The sequence below is a fragment of the Carettochelys insculpta genome, chromosome 10, assembly GCF_033958435.1.
Source record: "Carettochelys insculpta isolate YL-2023 chromosome 10, ASM3395843v1, whole genome shotgun sequence".
Classification (NCBI taxonomy): Eukaryota; Metazoa; Chordata; order Testudines; family Carettochelyidae; genus Carettochelys; species Carettochelys insculpta.
The window spans coordinates 9,373,274-9,396,930 of NC_134146.1; the positions used below are offsets into that span (position 1 = coordinate 9,373,274).

Sequence of the window (23,657 nt, forward strand, 5' to 3'; positions counted from 1 at the left end):
CTAGCCCAATCCCAAAAGCTTCTACAGTTCACTACATCAACGGACTTCTCCTGGATCACTGAAACAAGCCACTTATCTGGATTAAATATCAGAGAGATAGCTGAGTTAGTCTGTATCTTCAAAAACAACAAGAAGACCTGTGGCACCTTCTAGACTAATAGATATTTTGGAGCATAAGCTTTCGTGAGCAAAGACCCACTTCATCAGATGCATCATGCATCTGATGAAGCGGGTCTTTGCTCACGAAAGCTTATGCTCCAAAATATCTGTTAGTCTAGAAGGTGCCACAGGACTTCTAGATTAAATAGTTTGCAAACAATAAAAGCATTATGAATTAACACTATAACCCTTCTGCCAGGTGGATCCAGCAGCAGCTGGGACTGGTTTCAATATCTCGAGTTTCCTCTCCATCCATCCAACACAGAATTATCTCAAGCCCCCACCACGTAACCTGGGAAATTCACACACCTCCGTTGCACATCTCTGTGAGGTCATACTTCCCCACTCACAAACACAGAGTCTGAGAGTAGAAAGGGAACTTTAAATGAAAGGGAGGGAAGTAACTTGGCATTCGTTTGGGAAAACACCACAAGCAGGGTTCATAAACATAACTATGAATATAAGTCCCACTCTGAGTAGGTTGGGCAGTTTCCCTTTTCCTCTCAGGTTCTTAAATCCAGCAAATGTCCACTTCACATATCCAACGGAGTAAGTAAGGTGCCACTTTACCCACCATCCTCCCACTCAGGATGAGGTGAACTCTGTGAATGCACCTCTGAATGCTAAGTCTGCACTGAGACAGTGACGATGGAAGCCGCAATGGGGAAGTTCACTCCTGTTGCCCCATTAGTTCTTTTATTTGCCCGCCTCATCAACTCTTTGCTTATGATCCCCAAAAGGAAGTGACTGGTACACAGACCATTTCCTCACTCCACCAGCAGGCCTTGTTTCTGCCACACTAATTTTGGTTTGATGATTTCTGATTCCACATCTTCTGTTTGCATCAGTCATGACTTTAACATAGTCTTTCAACCTATCACAGTAGGCCTTTTAATTTAAACGTATTCAGTTTTTTCTGTTTCCTTGTAGTACCTCATCCCATCAACACTAATGATTATAGGTTATTGTGACTATGAACCTTTACATACGTTTACAGCTGACATCACAATTAAAGTAAATTTGTAGGCCTAATTATTGCAACAGCCCCACCCATTACTGCTTTCTTCAGCCCAAGAGAAATGAATGTTCATAGGTCTATGCTTCCTCTGCTGCTGCTTCCATCACCTGTTTCTGGTTCAATGGCACTGGTAGCAGTTGAGGACTTTTCAGATTGTGAGAAGCTGCACATGCAGAGAGATAACCATTACCTAAATATCACCAGGAATTATACTACAGTAGTCCCTTGAGTTATGCAAGCATTGCATTCCCACACACCCTCGTGTAACTCAAATTTCATGTAAGTCAGGATGGAGGCTTTTTTTCCCCAGTGCAACGCACGTTCTGCAGTTGAGGAAGCAGCAGCAGCACCTGGAGCTCCTTTTGAAAGGTAAGTCCTGGGCTTGTGGGGGCAGCTGTTGAGGGTTAAGCCTGGCAGTGGGTTAGGGCCATGGGAAGGGGGTGGGGGGTTAACCTGGGGTGAGTTTGGGCTGCAGGATGGGTGGTGAGCCAGGGCCATGCGGGGGAGTCGAGCCAGAGCTGGTCACAGGGGAGCAGGGGTGAGCTGGAGCCAGATGACCTGGAGCTGTGCAGGGTGGGGGTTTTGAACTGGAGGTGGGGGAGTGGGATTTTGAGTTGCACTTGACTTTTACTAATACGAGTTAAGCGCAACTCAAAATGGCACCTTTTGATGGCTTACTGTACTTCCTCTTCTCTGCATCTCTACAGAATGGGAGGGGTATCTTGGTCCATTTTTCTCACCCAGTGAACTAGCTGTGTAGTCAGATGCCTTAGAAATCCACTAGTGTCAGAGCAGTGTTATTTTCATACTGTCCTTGGGCCAATCTTGCCAAAATTACAGATTTGCCTAAAGTGACCAAGAAGGAAAAGTCCTGAAATTTGCATTAAACAAAATTAAATGGAGGTTACTGATAACATTAGAGTAGATAAGTAAAGGTCCTCTTTGTTTTTCATTTTTTTAACCCATTTCCTGTTTGGGGGCCTATTTATGAGATGAGGATTGTACAGACATTGTCATTTTCCTTAGTGAGATGTGCATTTTCTTAATGTATACAGGCTAGGCCTCAAAAAGCAAACAGAGTATCAGATGCAAAATGCAACAGCTGCAAACAGTGCTTTAACTTGAAAAATACTGTACTGTCCGGTCACAAAATTATACTCACTCAGAGTGAGGGCTCATTCTTGGTAAAGGGAGCTGAGTAGCCTTATTTAGGCTGCTAAAATTATATGATAATTTTGTGAGGATGCTGTATTGGATATCAATGACTATTGGAGAATATTTTCTTCTTGCCTCTTCTGTTTCCAATTTACTTTTCACTAGTTTCTTTTTCTTCTTTTAAATAAACCAGTATTGAAAATTTGACAATCACACAAGAAATCTAGTTTAAAAAATTCATGTATTAATCATTTATATAATGTCTTCAACACTACCAGTAGCTTTTTAATGGACAGAACAGGCCAAATAACTGAAGGCCTCCTCCATGTGTTAAAAAGGGTGAATAAATGAAAAAAGCGCCCACACCTAGAAATCACAGCATGTGTGAGTATTGGTGCTTGCAGTCACCAAGATAAAGCTCATTTTTGGAGCCATCTTCCTGAAAACGTTATCTCCAGTCACAACTAAGGACTAAGTTTTTCCCTGCAGTTAAGACTATTCAGTTCTAGGTCCATTCAGAAAATTCATGAGTAAATTATTCCTCCCAACAAATGACTGGATGTATCTCCACTTTAGGTGAATGGTGCAATTGTTTTTTGGAAAATTGGCCCTTAACAGATGCTAATGGCTTAAAATAGCAACTTCAACACTGACCATGGACTAAAATGGGCAGGCAAACGTGACACGGATGTTTGCCCAGCTGTGGTTTCTTTGAACTACATTTCCCAAGTGCTTCTGCCTCTGGGCTCCCACTGGCTGGCGTGTCACTGACATCATGTGTTTTGGCTTTGGCAGGTCACATGTCTCTCAGGGTCTCCTTTGTTTTGAGCTGAGCAGGAGGTAAGAACCCAGACCTAAAAACAAAAAAAGGCAGAGCAAGAGCTGGGGCAGCCCAGCGTCCCAGCACCAGGAAATCCACAGGAGCCTGGACTGAGAGGTAAGGGCTGCCGCTGCTTGGCTGTAAGGGACTCACACTCACCCGGCGCCTTGGGGAGCAGGGGAAGCTCCAAGGGATGAAGCCAGAAGACACCGGCTTGCCAGCTGCCAACCTGGATGAGTGTGAAGCAGTCCAGAGATCATAGATATTAGGGATCTTCATGGTCATCTAGTCTGATCTGTCCGTGGTACATCCAAGAACCCTGCCGCACCGCTCAGGGCCAAGGCAGGAGGCCGAGGTGACGGATCTCTGGGCGCGGGGTGATCTCCCAGTCCCCGCTTCTCCACAGGTGGGGGTCACCTTCCCCATCCTGCCCCTCTGCGGTGCCCAGGAGCGGATGGATCCCCAGCCTGGGGGGAGCTGGCTGAGGGGGCGCGGGGCTCAGCCGCCAGGCCGACCCCACAGAGAACGGGGCTTCCCGCGGGGTGCTCGCACCGCGCTGGCTGTGAGCCGCGGCGCGTCCCGTCAGCGATACGGGTCGGGGGACGTTCCTGGGACTGTCTGAGCACAGCGGGGTGACCCCGTCTGTAGGGAGGGAACTGCCCCCCATCGCATGACACCCCCCCAGCGGCGAGGCACTGCAAGGCCTAGGCCGGGCAGTAGTGTGCTCCCCGCAGCAAACCGCAAGGGAGGGACCGAGGGGTGATGCTGCCCACTACCCCCGTATTTCGTAATTTTAGTCCTTCCTTCCTCATCCTCCAATTCTTAATAACAACAACGCTATGGGGTGGGGGGAAGGGAGTGAAAGGCAGTGGCGATTGGCTATCAGGGCGCAGGGGGCGGGACTTCTTTCGGTGATGCCTCGGTCTGATTGGGCAGTAATATTTGGCCGGCAAGGCGGCTTGTCGCTAAGGCTGCCCCGGCTGAAGGTGAGCTGGAGGGCGTGCGCGTGCGCGTGCGCACGTGGCCGCCGGTTGGATGAAAGCGCATGCGCATAACTGGCGCTGCCTCGCGCCTGTCGATCGGTGTCGTGTTCGGCGCTAGACTGAGCCCCCCCACCACCTCCCGGTGTTCGCAGTCTGATTCCGGAGTGGGAATGTCGTCCATGCCGTCTGGAGTGGTGTTGGGGAGGGAGTGGGCTCGGGAGGGACCGACTCGGCTGAGCTGCCCCCTTTGTGCCGCCCATCGAGGGCCTGGCGGGTGCTCGGGGGTCGTGCCGCCAGGTCGCAGGTGCCCTGAGGTAAAAATGGGAGGAGCGTCACACCGGGCTGCTTGGACCTGCAGCAGCTCGGTGGCGGCTGAGCCTGCCTTGTACGTGGTGCGCCAGGTGGGCTGAGGGGCAATGGCCAGAAAACGGCCCCGGGGGTTCCCGTCTCGCCGCTTTTGAGGACCTGTGTTCGCTAGGGCATCACTTCTCAAAGCACTAAGGATAGGTCTATGCGAGACATTAAAGTCTCTCCTGGGTACACAAGTCCAGCTACAGCAGTTACCTACCTGTGACTGATATCCCTATGGTCCACTTACCTGGCTGCTGTGGCTGAGGGATATCAGTGTGAGAAAGTCTCCCTCGGCCTCCCTTGCTTCTCATGAGAATGAAGCGTACAAGGGTCAACTGTCAACCTCAGATAGTTTGATTTCCTGGATCTGCAACCCACACACCTAGGGGGCTGGACTCGATGACCTCTTGAGGTCCCTTCCAGCTCTGTGATTCTATGAACTGTCCCATGTACTGATACCTAGACCACCTCAAAGGGAAAGAATAAGTGTCTTCTAGAGCCTAAATTGAGAGACAGCTAACTTTTAGTTCCAGCTGTACAGGTGCCTGCACTAAGCTGCAGAGGTCTCAGGTTAAAGTCTGCCTTTGGGCAGCTACATGTTCTCACTTGGTGAGAAATCAAACCACAGAAGGTGAATCCTGTATCAGTTAATCTGGTAAGTGTAGATGTATCCTTAAATGTTTTTTGTCCCACACTGAATGTCTTTGGCAAGTTTTACAAACTTGAAATATAAACATACCCCTTTTGGGACTTCAGCCTTATTGGTTTATCTCCTCTCCCAGTGCCATCCCCGTGGTTATCTCCTGACTTTTAGTAATTTATTTTCTGATGTGTACCCCTTGAAATCCTTTCATATACCACAAGAATCTTAAAACACTTTTGGATTATAATTGTGCTAATAGACATTTAGCCCCCCCACACAGATATAAATAGAATCTTTCTGACAGTACCAGATGAAGTAGCGATTGGTTTATAACATGCAAAATCTATATGTAAATAACATTAGGGCTGTGATGTAATCAAACTAAAGCCAGTAACCTGAGTCTGCCATTGACTCAGGTGGCTGCAAACAGGAAAAAAGTCAACAGTGTAAATGAAGGAAAATATCAGCCTTAAATTTCCTGGCTTTTGTCCAGTTTTTTCAGTTTTCAGTGAAGCTTTTTATGTTTATTTCTTTGTTTTTATGGGATCTTTTTAATATGGAAATATTTGAATGAATAAACATATGTATAAAACCAGTCCTGCCATTGTTACATGGTCAAAACTCCCGCTGATTTTAAACTAAATGTGACAAGGAAATCCCAATGAACTAAGACATTGGGAGTGGTATTAGTATAGAACTTGCTAGTGTAGACGCAGCCCAAGAGTTTATAGATTTCTAGCATATTTCTCTTTTCTAAGGTGAAAGTTCAGTCTTTTTAATTTCTCTTGGTTTGAAAGCTATTCCATATCTTAATAATTTTTATTGCCTTTCTCTGTAATTTTTACAATTCTAATGTATCCTTATTTGAGAAGTGGCAACCAGTACTGCAGGCAGTATTCAAGGTGTGGACATGCCATGGATTTATATAGTGACATTATGATATTTTCTGTCTTATTTTCTATCCTTTTCCCAATGATTCGTAACATTCCATTAGCTTTTTTGACTGTCGTTACATTTTAAGCAGTGTTTATCAGAGAGCTAACCACAATGGCTCCAAGAACTCTTTCTTGAATGCTATCAGCTATTTAGATTTCATCATTTTGTAAATATAGTTGGGATTATGTTTTCCAGTGCACATTATTTTGCATTCATCTACATGTAATTTAATTTGATATTTGGTTACCTGTGTATGCATTTTAGTTATAGTTGTCTCAGTGTCAGGATATTGTAGAGATATCGTGAATGAGGAATGGGAGCAAAGGTGTTGACACTTAGGACAGGGGAAGTGCATAGAGCCTGTGCTTAGGAGCTGGAGAGATTTTCACCACTTTTGGGGAGCCATACAGAGCTGGGTATGGAACCTGCAAGTCCTGTACTACTAATTGGATTTTTTTTGTGGCCAAGTCAGCTGTGATGACCAAAACCATTAGGGTCCTTTTTGACTCTCTATTCCAGTTGAGACCTGGCAACCCTAAACCCCTCTCTCTACAGTTGGTCTAGTTTTAAAATTTCAATCTTCTTTAACATTGCTTTTATTGTTTTACAGGAGTACCTATAAACCCTAACTGAGATCAAAGTTACATTGTAGGGGCTGTGCAGAAAAAGTAAGAGGTAGTTTAAAAAACTATATTGCAAAATCCTGAGGGCTTTGCTCAGGCAAACTCCTGCTGATAGCAATTGAGAGGTTTTCTACAGAAAGGATTTTAGTATATAGCTTTGTGATATTTTAAGTGTGATAAAAAGGTGATAATTTACTTAAACAAAGTTTAGGGTATTTGTAATTGTTTCCCTCAGAAATCTTAACTCTACCCCTTATGTTTATTCATTACAGCAGATTGTGTTTCATTCCATTACATGGTGTTACATATCATGTGTTAAATAAGTTTGGACCACGAGAACTAGGGTTACACTGATTTTAGACTAATCAGGCTATTTGTATTATGTTATGTAAGTTTCATAATTGTTTTAATTCTTTCACTTCATTAAGTGTCAGAATTGATTTATTAGGTACTGAAATGTTTTGCTTCTTTTAGCCATAACACCGTAAAGAAGACACACAGAAATCTTTTCTCAATGATTCTATAGTCAACGGATGTAACAATGGTACTAATACTGGGACGCAGACTGAATAGAGAGGATAGCGGGGTCCGTGATTCCCCTGCAACCAAACGTAAAGTTTTTGAAATGGACCCAAAGTCCTTATCAGGTCATGAGTTTTTTGACTTCTCTTCAGGATCATCCCATGCCGAAAACATACTCCAGATCTTCAACGAGTTTAGAGACAGCTGTTTGTTCACAGATGTCATTATCTGTGTGGAAGGAAAAGAATTTCCCTGCCACCGAGCTGTACTCTCAGCCTGCAGTAGCTATTTCAGAGCTATGTTTTGCAATGATCACAGAGAAAGCAGAGAAATGTTGGTGGAGATCAACGGTATTTTTGCTGAAGCTATGGATTGCTTTTTACAGTACGTATATACTGGCAAGGTGAAAATCACTACAGAGAATGTACAATATCTCTTTGAAACATCAAGTCTCTTTCAAATTAGTGTTCTGCGTGATGCTTGTGCCAAGTTCCTGGAAGAGCAGCTGGATCCTTGTAACTGCCTGGGAATCCAGCGTTTTGCTGATACACACTCACTAAAGACACTCTTCACCAAATGCAGGAATTTTGCACTGCAGACATTTGAGGATGTTTCTCAGCATGAAGAATTTCTTGAGCTTGGGAAAGATGAACTCATTGATTATATCTGTAGTGATGAGTTAGTGATCAGTAAAGAAGAGATGGTTTTTGAAGCAGTCATGCGCTGGGTTTACCGTGCTGTTGAACTGAGGAGGCCAATGTTACAGGAACTTCTGACACATGTGAGACTCCCTTTATTACATCCTAACTACTTTGTTCAGACAGTGGAAGTGGACCAGCTGATTCAAACATCTCCAGAGTGTTATCAGCTGCTGCATGAAGCAAGAAGATACCATATCCTTGGAAATGAAATGATGTCCCCACGAACAAGGCCACGCAGGTAAGAGGTTTTTTTTGTTTTTTTACAGTTTTTCTCATATGTCCTGGAAGAACATAATTTTGTTTCCTGATTTTTACCTGTTTTGTCTAGCAGATGTAAACTATAACCAAGAATCCAACACAGAGATGAAAATTTTGCAAGTGTCTTTTGTTTTATGTTACTGAGTGCTGCAGTAATACAGCCTTCTCTTCACACAAAAGTCCAGTGACCGCATATGCTTAACTTTAAGCTGACCTTTGAATAATCTTATCCCCACATATATGTAACTATACTAATATGAATAGTCCCCTTGAATTCCCTAGGAAGGACTCTTACATCAGGAAGTTAGTCACAAGTGTAGATTGACAGGATGAAATCCTAAACCCTTTCCAATAGTTTCCCAGTTCAGCTACAGGATTGCAACAGCTTTATTTCTGGTTCATTGTAATGCAGCCATTAATCCACTACGTTTCATAGTTTGACTATTTAAGTTTTACGGTGTGATATGATAGTGTATTGTACACTTATCAGGGAGTTGGGTGCAGCAGCATCTGCTTTTGAGAACCTCACTCTTACTGCACAAAACACTTTATTGGTTTAAAGTTCTTGCATTTATATAACAGATCCAGAGATGACATAACAAAACACATATACTATAGAAAATATGTTAAACTTAAGTATTGTAACATGGCTTTTAAAATCCAAAAATATTGCTTTGTCCATACTACAACTGGAAATGGCTACTGGAAGCTCCAGTAGAAAATGAGAAAAAATGCCAATGCTGGTATTTGTGGGAAATGTTGGTTATGGTACATTTCTTCTGAATTCTGCCATATACCTTCCCACGTAATTTCTAAAAACATTACATTCTTGAAAGAATAACTAAGGAAAACTAAGATGTTTAACCCTTGAAATTCTGCCAAACAAAAATAGTATAGGAACTTGAGAAGTTCAGTTGACTAGCTGTAATGCTGCAGTGGAGCATTAGTGGAAAAAAGGAGACACACTACGCAATCCACTGCCTCTGTTTAACATAGACATTTTCTGAGCAGGGCGTTTGCTCCTAAACTTAAGGAGAAACTAAATTCTGAATCCATGGATGGAGCAGCAAGAGGAGTAATTTTTAAAGAGAGAAGCTAGATGGTTTCCCAGCAATGATTTTTGCCTTGTATCTATTATTAAATTCAAGGAATAGTTCCTTGTCATTTGATTCTGTTGCAAAAACTGTTTTATAACAGTTACCAGATTCTTCCCTGTCTTCTTTGGTTTCCTCTGTCATTTCTTCTAAATAGGGGGTTTGATAGCTGCATTTCATTCCTATGTTCCACGTTTTGTTGCCTCTTCTTTCTCCTGCTTTATTTTTATGTAAATTTGATCACTGAGGGAAAAGCAGAGGACCAAATGAAAGGTCTGTGTCAAGCCAAGCAATTTTTAAAAAATTAATTGTGATCAATTTTAATGTTAAACAATAATAGAATGCCATTTATTTAAATATTTGTTTTCTACATATTGATTTCTATTACAATACCAAAAACAAAACATACAATGCTCATTTTAAATTTATTTTTATTACAAATATTTCCATCTTAGAATTACAAAATAAATAATATTTTAGTTCCCCATTACAAGTACTGTAGTGCAATTTCTGAACTACAAATATACAACTGTATAAAAATAATAGCATTTAAAATAATAGTGTGAAACTGTAGAGTTTACAAGTCCATTCAGTCCTACTTCTTGTTCAGTCAGTTGCTCAGACAAACTAATTTATGTACATTTGCAAGAGAGAATGCTGCCTGCTTCTTGTTTACATTTCACCTGAAAGAGAGACCATGCGTTAGCATGGCACTGTCAAAACCAGCATCAAAAATGTTTGCGACAAATGTGCTAAAGATTCCTATTCCACTTCATTCTTCAACTACATTCCAGAAGATATGCCTCCATGCTGATGATGGGTTCTGCTGAATTATGATCTGGAACAGTGTGGCCCAATATATATGTTCATTTTTGTCATCTGAGTCAGATGCCATCAGCAGAAGACTGATTTTCCTTTCCAGTGGTTGGGGTTCTGCAGTGCCTGAAAGCATATTCTACAATTCCACCCTCTCAGATTTGGGGTGGCTCTACAGATTCTTTAAAACTTGGTTTGGGTGCAGTATCACTCTAAAAATCTCATAATGGCACTTTTAATTTTGTCAAATCTGCCATAAAGTTGTTCTTTACATGAACAATATGTGCTGGGTTGCCAGCTGAAGTTGCTATAATATGAAATATATGGCAGAAGAATACTGATAAAACAGAGCAGGAGGCATACAGTTCTTCTCCTAGGAGTTCAGTGTCAAATATAACTAACACATTTTTTAATGAGGATCATCAGCATTGAAATATTTCTTCTGGAAAGGTGGGTTTAACATATCTGGCACCTACACACACATGTATAACATATCTGGCAGATAAATACTTTGCAGTGCTGACTACCAAAGTGCCAGGTAAACACTTGTTCTCACCTTCAGGTTAGCCTGTAGACTTGGGCAGCAGTATCTCCCGAAAATGTAAACGAACTTGTCTTAATGGTTAGCTGAACAAGAAGTAGGACAGTGGACTTGTAGGCTCTCAAGTTTTATACTGTTTTGTTTCTGAGTGCAATTATATCACAAAATGTATACATTTGTAATTTGCACTTTCAAGACAAAGAGATTGCACTACAAAACTTGTATGATGTGAGCTGAAAAACACTAAGGCCACGTCTACACTAGCTCAAAGTTCGAAATGGCCATTTCGAAGTTTACTGATGAAGCACTGAAATACATATTCAGCGCCTCATTAGCATGCGGGCAGCCGTGGCACTTCGAAATTGACGCGGCTCGCTGCTGTGCAGCTCGTCCCGACAGGGCTCCTTTTCGAAAGGACCCCGCCTACTTTGAAGTCCCCTTATTCCCATCTGCTCATAGGAATAAGGGCACTTTGAAGTAGCCGGGGTCCTTTAGAAAAGGAGCCCCGTCTGGATGAGCTGCACAGCGGCGAGGCGCGTCAATTTCGCAGTGCCGCGGCCGCCCGCATGCTAATGAGGCACTGAATATGTATTCCAGCGCTTCATTAGTAAACTTCGAAATGGCCATTTGCATGGCCATTTCGAAGTTTTTGGCTAGTGTAGACATAGCCTAATACTTTTATTTTTACAGTACAAATATTTGTAATAAAAGCAATAGCTTAACATGAGCACAATACACTTCGTATTCTTTGTTGTAATTAAAATCAATATATTTGAAAATGTAGAAGGAAATCAAAAAAGATTTAATAAAATTCAATTCAGATTCTGTCGTTTAACAGTGTGTTTAAAACTGGAATTTACTGTGATTAATAGACAGACAACCTGCACTGATGGGAGAACCCCTTCTGCTGAGGTGTCTGCACTGAAGTGTTGCAGCTGTGCCACTCTAGCATTTTAAGTGTACAGAAATGCTGGACTGTAGATTGGCTTATCTCTGCCAGTAAGGGGTTTGGATTTTTCATGCTATTATGTGACGTAGTTATTCTAATGTAATTTTCCTATTGTAGACCAGACCTTAATCTTCACATGTATGACTGTCCAGAATTGTGGTTTGTTTTTAAATCCAGTTCTGAATTTAAAGTCTTTTAGGTAATTGATTCTCCTTCAGAAAGATCATTATTCTCAGGCAGCATTTTCCATCTATTGATGTTGGCTCATTTATTTCTTAATTTTAAAAAAGATTGGCAGTCGTGCACAACAAGCTTCTTAGTTGGTGGAAGGTCGTGAAAGCAGTCTTTAAAAAAATCTGTAGCCAGATCTTCTCCCTTGTAGATATCCTTGGTACATATACTTGTGTTTGGATATAAGGGAAAAAGTGAGAGAGACAAATAATTAGCTGTTGAAGGAAACCAGTTTCTTTTTCTGAATAATGCTTTCTAGATAAAATTTCTTCCCTCTGTCCTTTAAGGGTTTTCTTTCCAAGATTAATTCCTCAAAGAAACTTAGATAGCTAAATGTTAAAAACATAAAAAGCAGGCCCTGACATCACTTCTAGGTTGGAGCAGCTGAAGGGATGTCGTCTTTGGGATTTTTTGAAGACTTTGAGAAAGTAACTGAAGACATTTCATCAAAGTACCCTAATTTATAAACATAGTTCTTAAGAGAAGTATTTATATCATGAAATTTCATGATACATTCACATTTATCATTGTCTTTGCTTTTTCTAAAATATTTAGAGTAAAAAGAATTTTTGTGTATAGACTTCAGTAACAAGAGGACAGAAATAGTTTTTACTTACGGTGCCTCACAATGTGAAAAAATGTGTTTTTAAGCAAATGCCTAAAGACATTTTGTCACGTATAAACAAAGTTGAGAACAGATCATGCAGTTGCTATAGAACCGTGATCAGCAATCTTTCTGAGGCGGACTGCCGAAATTTGATCTTTTGACCTCTGTGTATGGCCTAAATGCCAGGTGATACTCTTTAAAGGCTATGTCTACACTGAAAGAGAAATTTGAATTTATTAATATTGATTTTGTAATGTATACATTCAAATTTGTCTATTCTCACCTCCCATGTGTCTCACAAAGTCATCTTTTTGCTCTCGCACTCAATGAGCAAACATTGACTGTTGCAGCAGTGCTTTATGGGAACCTGTCCCACAGTTCCCTCATCCCTGTAGCAGGCTGGGTATTTTCACTCGTATTTGACATAATCTTCCCACATTTCATTGTCCTCATTTCCCTTCTGTGGTAAACAAAGGTCCATTTTTCCAGGTGGAAGGAAGGAAAACTAGTGCATCAACAAAGATCACCAAAGGCACAGAAATCTTTCCTCAATAACTCAATTATTTTTTAAAATTGTAGCTATAACTGTGTCTTCTCAACTGGCCCACCACTGACTGTTTCCCCACTCGTGATTATATGTGATCCCTGAAAATAATACAGGAACAATGAGAAGCATGAAGAAAGATGTGATAATATTAAGATTTGGGAAAAAAGAGAGTTGCTGAGGGGAGGGCTTTGGGTTCCCAGTCCATTACACATCTTTTATAAACAGTCTGTATTTTCAACTGGTTCTCCACCCACTGTTCTCTGCATGAAGGTTTTCAAAGTTAAAAGAAAGAGTATAGAAAAAGTTAGGAAAAAAAGATTTTTGTTTTTCTTCTTCACTACACAGGCATTGCCAACACGAGGAATGGGGGATGGGGCTCCCCAGATTTAATTGGCGTTGTGGGGCGGTTTGGTATTTGGGAGGTTGGATGGCCAGTTGACATGATCCCATGTGGCGTCAGCCTCCAACTGCCCTGCGACTCCAGGCTCCCTGGGCTGCCATATGGTTCCTGCCCCATGTTGATGGGGCTGCCCCTTTTTGAAATATAATGATCATTTCATATGTATCTTGATGTGGTTAGTTACACCAGTGCATTGATGTAATTAAATAGGTGTAAATTTCCCTAAACTGGAAAACCCCTAAATGGAGAGAGGTTTTTATAGGTGGCTTATGAGCAAAGGTGAATTTGAGGCAGGGATTTATGAGGTAGGCTCATATGCAGTAACTGGTTGGTTCATTCTGTGCATTCATACATTGAATGATATATTGTAGTGAGAAGTATGTGGCTTATATTATACATATTGAAGAAGCATAATCTGCAAGGATATTTTATGAGTCTGAGTGGAATGTGAGCAGGAATATGGAAGAGTTAATGTCTTAGCTTTAATTCTGTTTCCATATTTTTGGATGTTTAGATTTGATACTGGATTTTGTGTTGTTTTTTGTCTATATGTAACATAACTTTGAATTTGCTGTCTTGGCACTTACTTTATTTCAAATTTCTGTAAGTTTTCCTCCATTATTGTATTCTGTTTTATATTACTGATACACATTTACAACCGTATGTCCTGTCTATCGAAGATTTTGAGAGATTCATAGGTCATAAACTTTTCTTAAATGAAATTTCTTGTAACACTCTGACGATGTTTAATTCTAGATTTGTGAAATATTATGGGTGTAAACTGTCATAAGAATCTTTGAGATTTATAATTTGTAGAAGACTCCTTTCACCGTAATTGCATTTTATATAAAACTTCCAAAATAAATTTCTCACACATGGCTTCAGCTTTTCCTCTGATATGTCTGCATTTTTCAGTCAGAGGAATGTTAAAGTTGAAGGGCTTTGTTTTTAAAATTAGCTTTTTACACTCTCTTATAATGTAACCTCATCTTTTATACAAAATGGTTACTTATTTAAGGCACAGTTACCTGGCACACAATGGGACAGTTGGAAATATTGTGAGAACCCTGGATCATTTTATAAGGAAATAATTATTGCTGTAGAAGTCAGTGTCTCATTAAATAATAGATTTTAAAGCTACACAATCTTTGTTTTATAAGCTGCTATTGATTGCTATGTGTACTTAAATAAACGTCTGTTTTGTCTTTGTTTTCATTCTTCTAGATCGACTGGTTATTCTGAGGTGATAGTCATTGTCGGAGGCTGTGAACGAGTGGGGGGGTTTAATCTGCCATACACAGAATGCTATGATCCTGTGACAGGAGAATGGAAGTCCCTGGCTAAACTCCCAGAATTTACCAAGTCTGAATATGCAGTGTGTGCTCTTCGGAATGATATTCTTGTTTCAGGTAAATTCCAGCAAGCTTAAATAGGGTGGTGGTAGCAGTAATATCCTTGGGTAATTTACAGTACTTTGGGAGATGGTTGCTCTTTTAACTTCCAGAACCTGCTGCAATGAAAATTTCATGAGGTTTGCCCCCTCTAGCCTCTGTGTGGCTTACCAAATTACCTCCCTCAGTATGCGTTGAGCATAAACCTATGTGTATAGTTTGGTATCCACAAACATTTCTCTCTCTTTTAAAAAAAACAAACAAACAAAAAAAACCATTAATCATTACAAAAATGGCTGAAGTGTCATCTGAGTTGAAGGAAGCTTTGGGATGTAATATTGATATGAATGGTGTTTCTGGCCAAATGACTATATGACCTGACCCATGATCCAGTATGTCCTCCTGCACACCAGTTAAGTAAGTAACTTTTAAATATTAGTACAAGATTCTGCAGCAAAAACAGATCAAAGCTTTTCACCATAGAAATGCAAATAAGACTCAAAATCTTGCCCTTAAATCATGGCTTGGAAATGTTGAGCAGCTTCATCTTCCACTGAGATCAGTGGCAGTCATGGATGCACAGCATCTCTCAGTCTAAGACCTTTAGAAAATAAAATTATTTGGATCCAGTGTCTGTCATCTGGATCCAATGGTGACAGACTTAACTAAATATTAACTCCTGTCCTGGAATGACTTATTTCCCCCATTACAGTTGCTTGTTTAGTCAAAGGGCTGATCTGTACTTAAGAGAAGATCGACCACATTGCTCCACAGTTGATCTTCAAAAATTTAATTAAATCGACCTTTCTGGATTCGGCCATCAACCCCATACTCTAAACTATCGCATGGAGTAACGGACATCTGTGTGAGCCTAAAAAGGCCTAGAGTATACTAATGGCATAGCTAGAATTGTGTATCAGAAAATGACTTTCTGCCCTAGTGTAGATCTAGCCAAAGTGGCAACCTTTCCAAGTGTAAAATCGTACAATCATAGAAGAGTAGGACTAGAAGGGACCTCGAGAGGCCGTCGAGTCCAGCACCCTGCCCTCATGGCAGGACCAAGCACGTTCTAGACCATCCCTGAAAGCCATCTATTTAACCTCTTCTTAAATATCTCCAGTGATGGAGATTCTACCACCTCACTTGGAAATTTGTTCCAGTGTTTGATCACCCTGACAGTTAGGAACTTTTTCCTAATGTCCAACCTGAACCTCCCCTGCTGCAATTTCAGTCCATAGCTTCTTGTTCTATCCTCAGAGGCAAGGAAGAACAAGTTCCCTCCCTCTGCCTTATGACACCCTTTTAGATACCTGAAAACTGCTGTCATGTCCCCCCTCAATTTTCTCTTTTCCAAACTAAACAAGCCCAGTTCTTTCAGCCTTTCTTCATAGGTCATGTTCTCTAGACCTTTGATCATTCTCATTGCTCTCCTCTGGACCCTTTCCAATTTCTCCACATCCTTCCTGAACTGCGGTGCCCAGAACTGGACACAATACTCCAGCTGAGGCCTAACCAGCACAGGGTAGAGCGGGAGAATGACTTCTTGTGTCTTGTTCACAACACACCTGTTAATGCATCCTAGAATCATGTTTGCTTTTTTTGCAACACCATCACACTGACTCATATTTAGCTTGTGGTCCACTATAACCCCTAGATCCCTTTCTGCTGTACTCATTCCTAGGCGGTCCTTTCCCATTCTGTATGTGTGACACTGATTGTTCCTTCCTAAGTGGAGCACTTTGCATTTGTCCTTATTAAACTTCATCCTGTTTATCTCAGACCATTTCTCCAGTTTATCCAGATCCTTTTGAATTATGACCCTATCCTCCAAAGAAGTTGAAACCCCTCCCAGCTTGGTATCATCTGCAAACTTAATAAGTGTACTTTCTATGTCAATATCTAAATCGTTAATGAAGATATTGAACAGAACCGGTCCTAAAACAGACCCCTGTGGAACCCCACTAGTTATACTTTTCCAGCAGGATTGAAAACCATTAATAACTACTCTCTGGGTACGGTTATCCAGCCAGTTGTTCACCCACCTTATAGTAGCCCCATCTAAGTTGCATAGTTTATTGATAAGTACGTTATGTGAGACCGTGTCAAATGCTTTAGTGAAGTCTAGGTATACCACATCCACCGCTTCTCCCTTATCCACAAGGCTCGTTATTCTACCAAAGAAAGCTATTAGATTGGTTTGACATGATCTGTTTTTAACAAAACCATGCTGGCTGTTCCCTATCACCTTACCACCTTCCAAATGCTTGCAGATGATTTCTTTAATTACCTGCTCCATTATCTTTCCTGGCACAGAAGTTAAGCTGACTGGCCTGTAGTTTCCTGGGTTATTCTTGTTCCTCTTTTTGTAAATGGGCACTCTATCTATCTATCTATGTATATATCATCCTTATTCATTTCAGCAGTCAGTGGAACTGATGGGGAGGCAGGCATGAGCCTATGTGAAGGAAACTACACAGTGTCCGCTTGTAATAAACAGCCCAGAAAATGCTAATAAGGCATGGATGTAAATTTTCCGCACCTGGTTAACATATGGCCATGTGATTCAGAGTCTGGAAGGAGCTCTTCTGGACTCCAGAATAGCCATGTAATTTTGAGGAAGAGGAGGCTTCCAGAAAGGAGATTTCCTTCGGGGGATCCCCATGGGCCGCATGTCTACACAGCTATTTTGGAGTCCAGAAGAGCTTCTTCTGGACTCCAAATCATGTGGCTATGTACTAATGAGGTGTGGAAAATTTACATCTGCACCTCATTAGCATCTTCCGGGCTGCCTCATAGAAATGGCCAATGTTGGGTACATGCCACATAATGTAGCATTTCTGAGTCTACCTGTAAGTCTACTCCTGAACAACTGCCCTATTGAAATGTGGTGATACATGACCCAGCAGAATGAGATCCAGTTTCAAAAATAGCTGATATTCTCCTGTTACTGACTTAACAATTAAGTGAAAAGTGTTACTCTTTATTATTAACTATCTTTGAGAGACTTATTAGAACTCTTTAAGTCTAATAGTAACAGAGAGGGAGCTGTGGTAGTCTGTATACTATCAAAACAAAAGAGCAGTCAAGTGGTACTTTAAAGACTAACAAAATAATTTATTAGGTGAGCTTTTGTGGGAAAGACCCACTTCTTCAGACCATAGCCATACCAGAACAGACTCAATATTTAAGGCATAGAGAACCAAACACAGTAATCAAAGTTGACAAATCAGAAAAAAATAATCAAGGTGAGTAAATCAGAGAGCAGAAGGTTGAGGGGTGGTTTGTGGGTCAGGAATGTTTTGATGTCTGTTTTGTGCCCATTAACTCTTTGTCTGAGAGAGTTTGAAAGAGGTTGTCTTTAAGACCTACAGCCTATCCTTAATCAGGATGCCACACTCCAGAAGGCCCTAGGTGACAGGCCTGTTCTCTCCTACAGACAACCTCCCAACCTTATGAGGATTCTAACCAATAGCCACAGTCTATACCGCAGGAATACCAGTCCTCAGACTTTTCCTTGCAACAAAGCCTGCTGCCAGCTTTGTCCACATATCTATTCTGGTGATACCATCACTGGACCTAACCAGGTTATTCACAGAATCGTGGGCACATTCTCATGTTCTCAGCTGACATCATATATGCCATCATGTGCCAACAATGCCCAGATGCTTTGTATATTGGACAGACTTCAAACTCTCTCAGACAAAGAGTTAATGTGCACAAAACAGACATCCAAACATTCGTGATCCACAAACCAGTTAGTCTACATTTTAATGGAGTGGGCCATTCTGTTAATGACTTAAGAGTTTGGGTTTTACTGAAGAGGAATTTTCAGTCTGCTTTAGAAAGAGAAGCTGCTGAACTCTCTTTCATATTCAAATTCGACCCATTAACACGTGGTTTGAACTGGGATGCAAATTTTCTGGGACATTATAGCTGTGTCTACACGTGTACGCTACTTCGAAGTAGCGGCACTAACTTCGAAATAGCGCCCGTCGTGGCTACACGCGTCGGGCGCTATTTCGAAGTTAACTTCGACGTTAGGCGGCGAGACGTTGAAGTCGCTAACCTCATGAGGGTATCGGAATAGCGCCCTACTTCGACGTTCAATGTCGAAGTAGGGACTGTGTAGACGATCCGCGTCCCGCAACGTCGAAATTGCCGGGTCCTCCATGGCGGCCATCAGCTGGGGGTTTGAGAGATGCTCTCTCTCCAGCCCCTGCGGGGCTCTATGGTCACCGTGTGCAGCAGCCCTTAGCCCAGGGCTTCTGGCTGCTGCTGCGGCAGCTGGGGATCCATGCTGCAGGCACAGGGTCTGCAACCAGTTGTAGGCTCTGTGTATCTTGTGGTGTTTAGTGCAACTGTGTCTGGGAGGGGCCCTTTAAGGGAGCGGCTTGCTATTGAGTCCGCCCTGTGACCCTGTCTGCAGCTGTGCCTGGCACCCTTATTTCGATGTGTGCTACTTTGGCGTGTAGACGTACCCTCGCAGCGCCTATTTCGATGTGGTGCCGCGCAACGTCGAAGTTGAACATCGATATTGCCAGCCCTGGAGGACGTGTAGACGTTATTCATCGAAATAGCCTATTTCGATGTTGCTACATCGAAATAAGCTATTTCGATGTAGGCTTCACGTGTAGACGTAGCCTATAAGGGCTCTTTGGCATACTTGGCTTAATCTAATTCTTGACTTCCATCCCCTCCCGCCCCTCTGCTCTCTGATTTGCTAACCTTGATAATTTTTTTCTGATTTGTCAACTTTGATTACTGTTTTTGGTTCTCTATGCCTTAAATATTGAGTCTGTTCTGGTATGGCTATGGTCTGAAGAAGTGGGTCTGTCCCACAAAAGCTCACCTAATAAATTATTTTGTTAGTCTTTTTGAAGTGCTACTTGACTGCTTTTTTCTTTGTCTAAGTTATAATTAATAAAAGATCTGTTATCTGAAAATGAAGACAGTGATTATTTAGATTAAAATGCAAGCCTGGCTCTTAAGCTGGACTTTTCCTCAGTAGTGATGTCTTCTAAGGAACAACCAGCAACTACTGAATAAAAGGCAATAGGAAATAAACATGAACATAAGGAACAAAAGTAGCTTTGAGAATTGCCATCTCTACAACTTTTGTGTAGCATGAAGACACCACAGCAATGGGTGGCTTATATAAGATAGATGTGGTTTGTAGCGGGTGGGAAGAAAAATGGTGTAGATCAGGAGTCTCAAATTCGCCACCCATAGGCCATTCCGAGACAAAAGAGTTTTGCAATCTGGCCCAGGAGTATGGTGTGGTGGGTGACTCTGTCTGTTCCTGAACAACAAGAAGTCCTGACTCATCTGAAGAAGCGGGTCTTTGCCCATGAAAGCTTCTGCTCCAAAATATCGGTTAGTCTATAGGGTGCCACAGGACTTCTTGCTGTTCTCGAAGACACAGACTAATACGGCTTCCTCTGTGAAATCTGTCTGTTCCTGTCGCCCAACCCTCACCTCTTGCCACTACTGCACTCGCCCCTAGGGATACCCCAACCTCAGGGTTTACTGGGGAGGAGGGGATGGCATTGAGCAGAAGCAGCATTTGGCCCCCCCCTGCATTCCCCACAGCAGCAGGAGCCACTGGGAGGCAGGGCAAAGCAGAACAAGCACGCTCAGAGAGAGCACCACACCTCCCTGTAGCTTTTGCTTCCATAGGGAATGCAAGGGGGTCTGACCATGTAGGCCCCCCCCAATAATCCCTGAGGCTGGGTCCCTTGGGTGTTGGCATGCCGTGGTGGGGAGAGGGTGGGGCAGTGGCAGATAGAGACGTGACTTGGGTGATGGGCATGGATAGTCCCCATTTTTCCCCCAGCCCACCAGTACTCCTGGGTGAGATTGCAAAACTGCTCCAGGTGAGGCTGACCTGTGGATTGGGAGTTTGAAACCCCTGGTGTAGATCACTATGGTAGATGGTATTTGGGGGCGGGGCGCATAGAAAGCCATTATTGTTTTAGGTGACCTTAGTTCAGGAGTGGGGAAGATACAGCCCATGGGCCAGACCCTGGCAGCCAAGCTGTTGGATCCAGCCCACAGTCTGCCTCACGTGGAGACCAGCCAGACTCTGCTTTAAGTGCCTTCCTGCTCCCTGTAGCTCTCTACTTGGGAGGTCAGGAGGGAGGGGAAGGCTTGGTGTGCTGGACCCACTCCCTTGCAAAATGTCTCGGCTCCCATTGACTGATTTATGGGTTCCAGCAAATAGGAGGTCAGAAATTTTGCTGAAGGGAGAGAGCAACACACAAAACTTTCCCCTCCCATCCAGCGTCTAGAGCGGAGAGCTACCTGGAACAGGCAGCAGTTTGAGTGGTCTGGTGCTGCAGCAGGTAGAGAGCCTGCCACAGGGCTGCTGTCTGGGAGCTACCCAGGTAAGTCTCCTGGCCAGAACCTGTCTCTGCTACCCCTGTCCCTCCCTCTCCCCAACCCTCTGCCCCACATAACCCTAACCCTCTGTCTCTCCTCCTGCACCCCTACCACCTATCAGACACTGCAACACAATCCTCTGCCCCACATCCCAGCCCCCTCCTGTGCTAAGTCATACCCCAGACCTCTTCACCCCCTCCTACATCCCAGACTTCACCCAATCTCCCTCTAAGACCCTGCACCTCCTTCATTAATATCATGGAAGAGTGCAGCCCTAGATCACTTTCCAAATTCTTAGTGTGGCTGACCCCATCAGAAATTATTGCCCACCTCTGCCTTAGTTCAAAAGAGATGCACTATTTATTACCACTTTTTCTGCACAGTGAGTGACCCTCTATCTAAAGAAGTTCCTATACTTAGAGAAGACTCTATCTCAGAGGTAAAAGATGTGACCTTCTCTTTGGCCTATTGAAGAGGTGTATGAATCTCTTATTTAATAACTTAATAATTCCCTTCATGAAAGAGACATTGTTCCTCTTTTTCTGCCCTTTTTTTTTTGTAATTTTAAAGGTGGAAGAATTAACAGCCGTGATGTGTGGATTTACAACTCTCAACTTAACATTTGGATCAGAGTTGCTTCTCTAAACAAAGGCAGATGGCGTCATAAAATGGCTGTCCTTCTTGGTAAAGTAAGAGAAGTATTTTATTACTTATTGTGTCTAATATATTTCCCAATCATAAGCAAAACTTAAGTGTAAAGTCAGATGTAACTATTTAAAGTTCAGACTGCATTCCTCATCAACTTCTGTTGCTTTAAATAGTCAATGAATTTTGACCTTGGCAGTGTCCATAGAAGTTAAACTGATGTTACATCACTTTGATTTTGTTTCTTTGCAATAGAGCACTGTTCTGATAATTTTCTACTTGTTTGTACCTTTGTCTCCCTTCAGATCTGAAGGGAGACAAAGGTACAAACAAGTAGAAAATTACACCTTTTACTAAATACAAAGGTTAAGCACATATCCCAAATTTGGCCACAGACACCTTTTATTGGCAAGTCCTGTACTTACGCATCCGCTAACTCGATTGTGAGCTTAGCTGCATACCTGAGCCTTTTTATTTAACATTCCACATGCATATTGAACATTGCAGTCAAAATACAAATCAATAAAGAAACTTTTATTCTTGCTACATTTCCAAAACCCTATTTTAATATTCTGTACAAATACAATAAAAGAGATCAGTGATCCCCACAGTTTTCATTCATGAGTGTAAGTGGATTTAAACACACCAATTAACTGTAGTATATAGCTTCTTAGAGATAACAGCACCTTCTTTAAAGTGGATTTGATCTGCGGTGAACAAATTGAGCAAAGATGGCATATATGTCACTTTTCCAGTGGTAATATGTTTGAGTTGCTTTATCTTAAACTGTAACTTGTATAATAGGTAACCAGATTTTTAAAAAATATGATCAGCATGACCAAAAAGTAAACTAGGGGAAAGAATGTCATTTTAGACAACAGGAAGTTGAGAATTAAAAAATTGAGAAGACTGTTTAAGTTTTTATTTTTGACTATAGTTTGTAATGGTCAGTGAAGAGACTCATAGAGATGTCTTATAGAACATGTTCAAGTAAAAAGTAAATCCAATGTCCTTTTTATAATGTATGCTCAAGTGTCTGTGTGTTGGCTCCTATATCCCTGCATACTAGTGCTTGATTGTTCCTTTGAGATTTTTTTTTTAACCGAGTCTCTCAAAGGGCACTATTCTTCTGCATAGACATTTTCTTGGGCGGAAAACCTATGTAATCAGAAATACAGCAAATCAAAAGTGAGGCTCTGAAGCTTTCAGTGAATTTGTTCCTATACTTGCTTAATTAAAACTGAAGAAAGATTTATTTTCTCTGTGTTTTGAATAGGTGTATGTGGTTGGAGGATATGATGGACAAAACCGACTCAGTAGTGTAGAATGTTATGATTCATTTTCGAATCGATGGACAGAGGTAGCTCCACTTAAAGAAGCAGTGAGTTCTCCAGCAGTAACCAGCTGCATAGGCAAATTGTTTGTGATTGGTGGAGGTCCTGATGACAACACGTGCTCTGACAAGGTCAGTTAACCATATTTATTTTCCTTTTATGTATCTTAATAATACTGCTGAAAATGTAAATAAATCATACAGAGAGATTTTTGGGCTGGTTTACAACCCCCCAAACCCAGTCTATTGCCTGAATGCAAAGAATATGTCTCATAGTAGAAATCAGGCATACTTATGCTGTTAGTATAGGCTTTATCATAGTTGTATCATCTTTGGTTTTGTGCATTAGGAGCTATACAAGTACTCAATGAAACAGTATATTTAAGAAAATAATGTAAAACTATAATTTTTATATAAACTGCTGCTGTTTAGTATTTCTTGGTTTTAATGTTGGAGATGTACAGTAGGAACAAGGTATATGACATTGCAATATATTGTTACTTTGGGGGGGTGCGCGTTGTGAGGCACTCCAGATAGGTAGTGTTACTTTTAATCT

The 23,657-nt window shown here is 41.8% G+C and overlaps 2 protein-coding genes across 5 annotated transcripts in view; one reads left to right on the plus strand and one right to left on the minus strand.

Moving 5' to 3' along the window:
• The window catches only part of KLHL6 (kelch like family member 6), a 61,960-nt gene extending 58,026 nt beyond the window's left edge, over window positions 1-3,934 (minus strand). The window contains exon 1 of one of the 2 annotated variants that reach the window (XM_075004394.1): window positions 3,312-3,934. The gene's annotated coding sequence lies outside the window, so the exon portion shown is untranslated. Of the gene's footprint in view, window positions 1-2,986; window positions 3,115-3,311 lie in introns of those variants that run through there. The other variant, XM_075004393.1, reaches the window with a different exon arrangement.
• KLHL24 (kelch like family member 24) overlaps window positions 3,130-23,657 on the plus strand; it is a 29,954-nt gene continuing 9,426 nt past the window's right edge. For all 3 annotated transcript variants that reach the window (XR_012646841.1, XM_075004396.1, XM_075004395.1), the window contains exons 1-5: window positions 3,130-3,269; window positions 7,163-8,149; window positions 14,579-14,763; window positions 21,694-21,812; window positions 23,045-23,233. Coding sequence is in view for 2 of the 3 variants with exons in the window: in XM_075004396.1 (XP_074860497.1) it covers window positions 7,230-8,149; window positions 14,579-14,763; window positions 21,694-21,812; window positions 23,045-23,233 (1,413 nt within the window). In the remaining variant the exon portion in view is untranslated. The remainder of the gene's footprint in view (window positions 3,270-7,162; window positions 8,150-14,578; window positions 14,764-21,693; window positions 21,813-23,044; window positions 23,234-23,657) is intronic.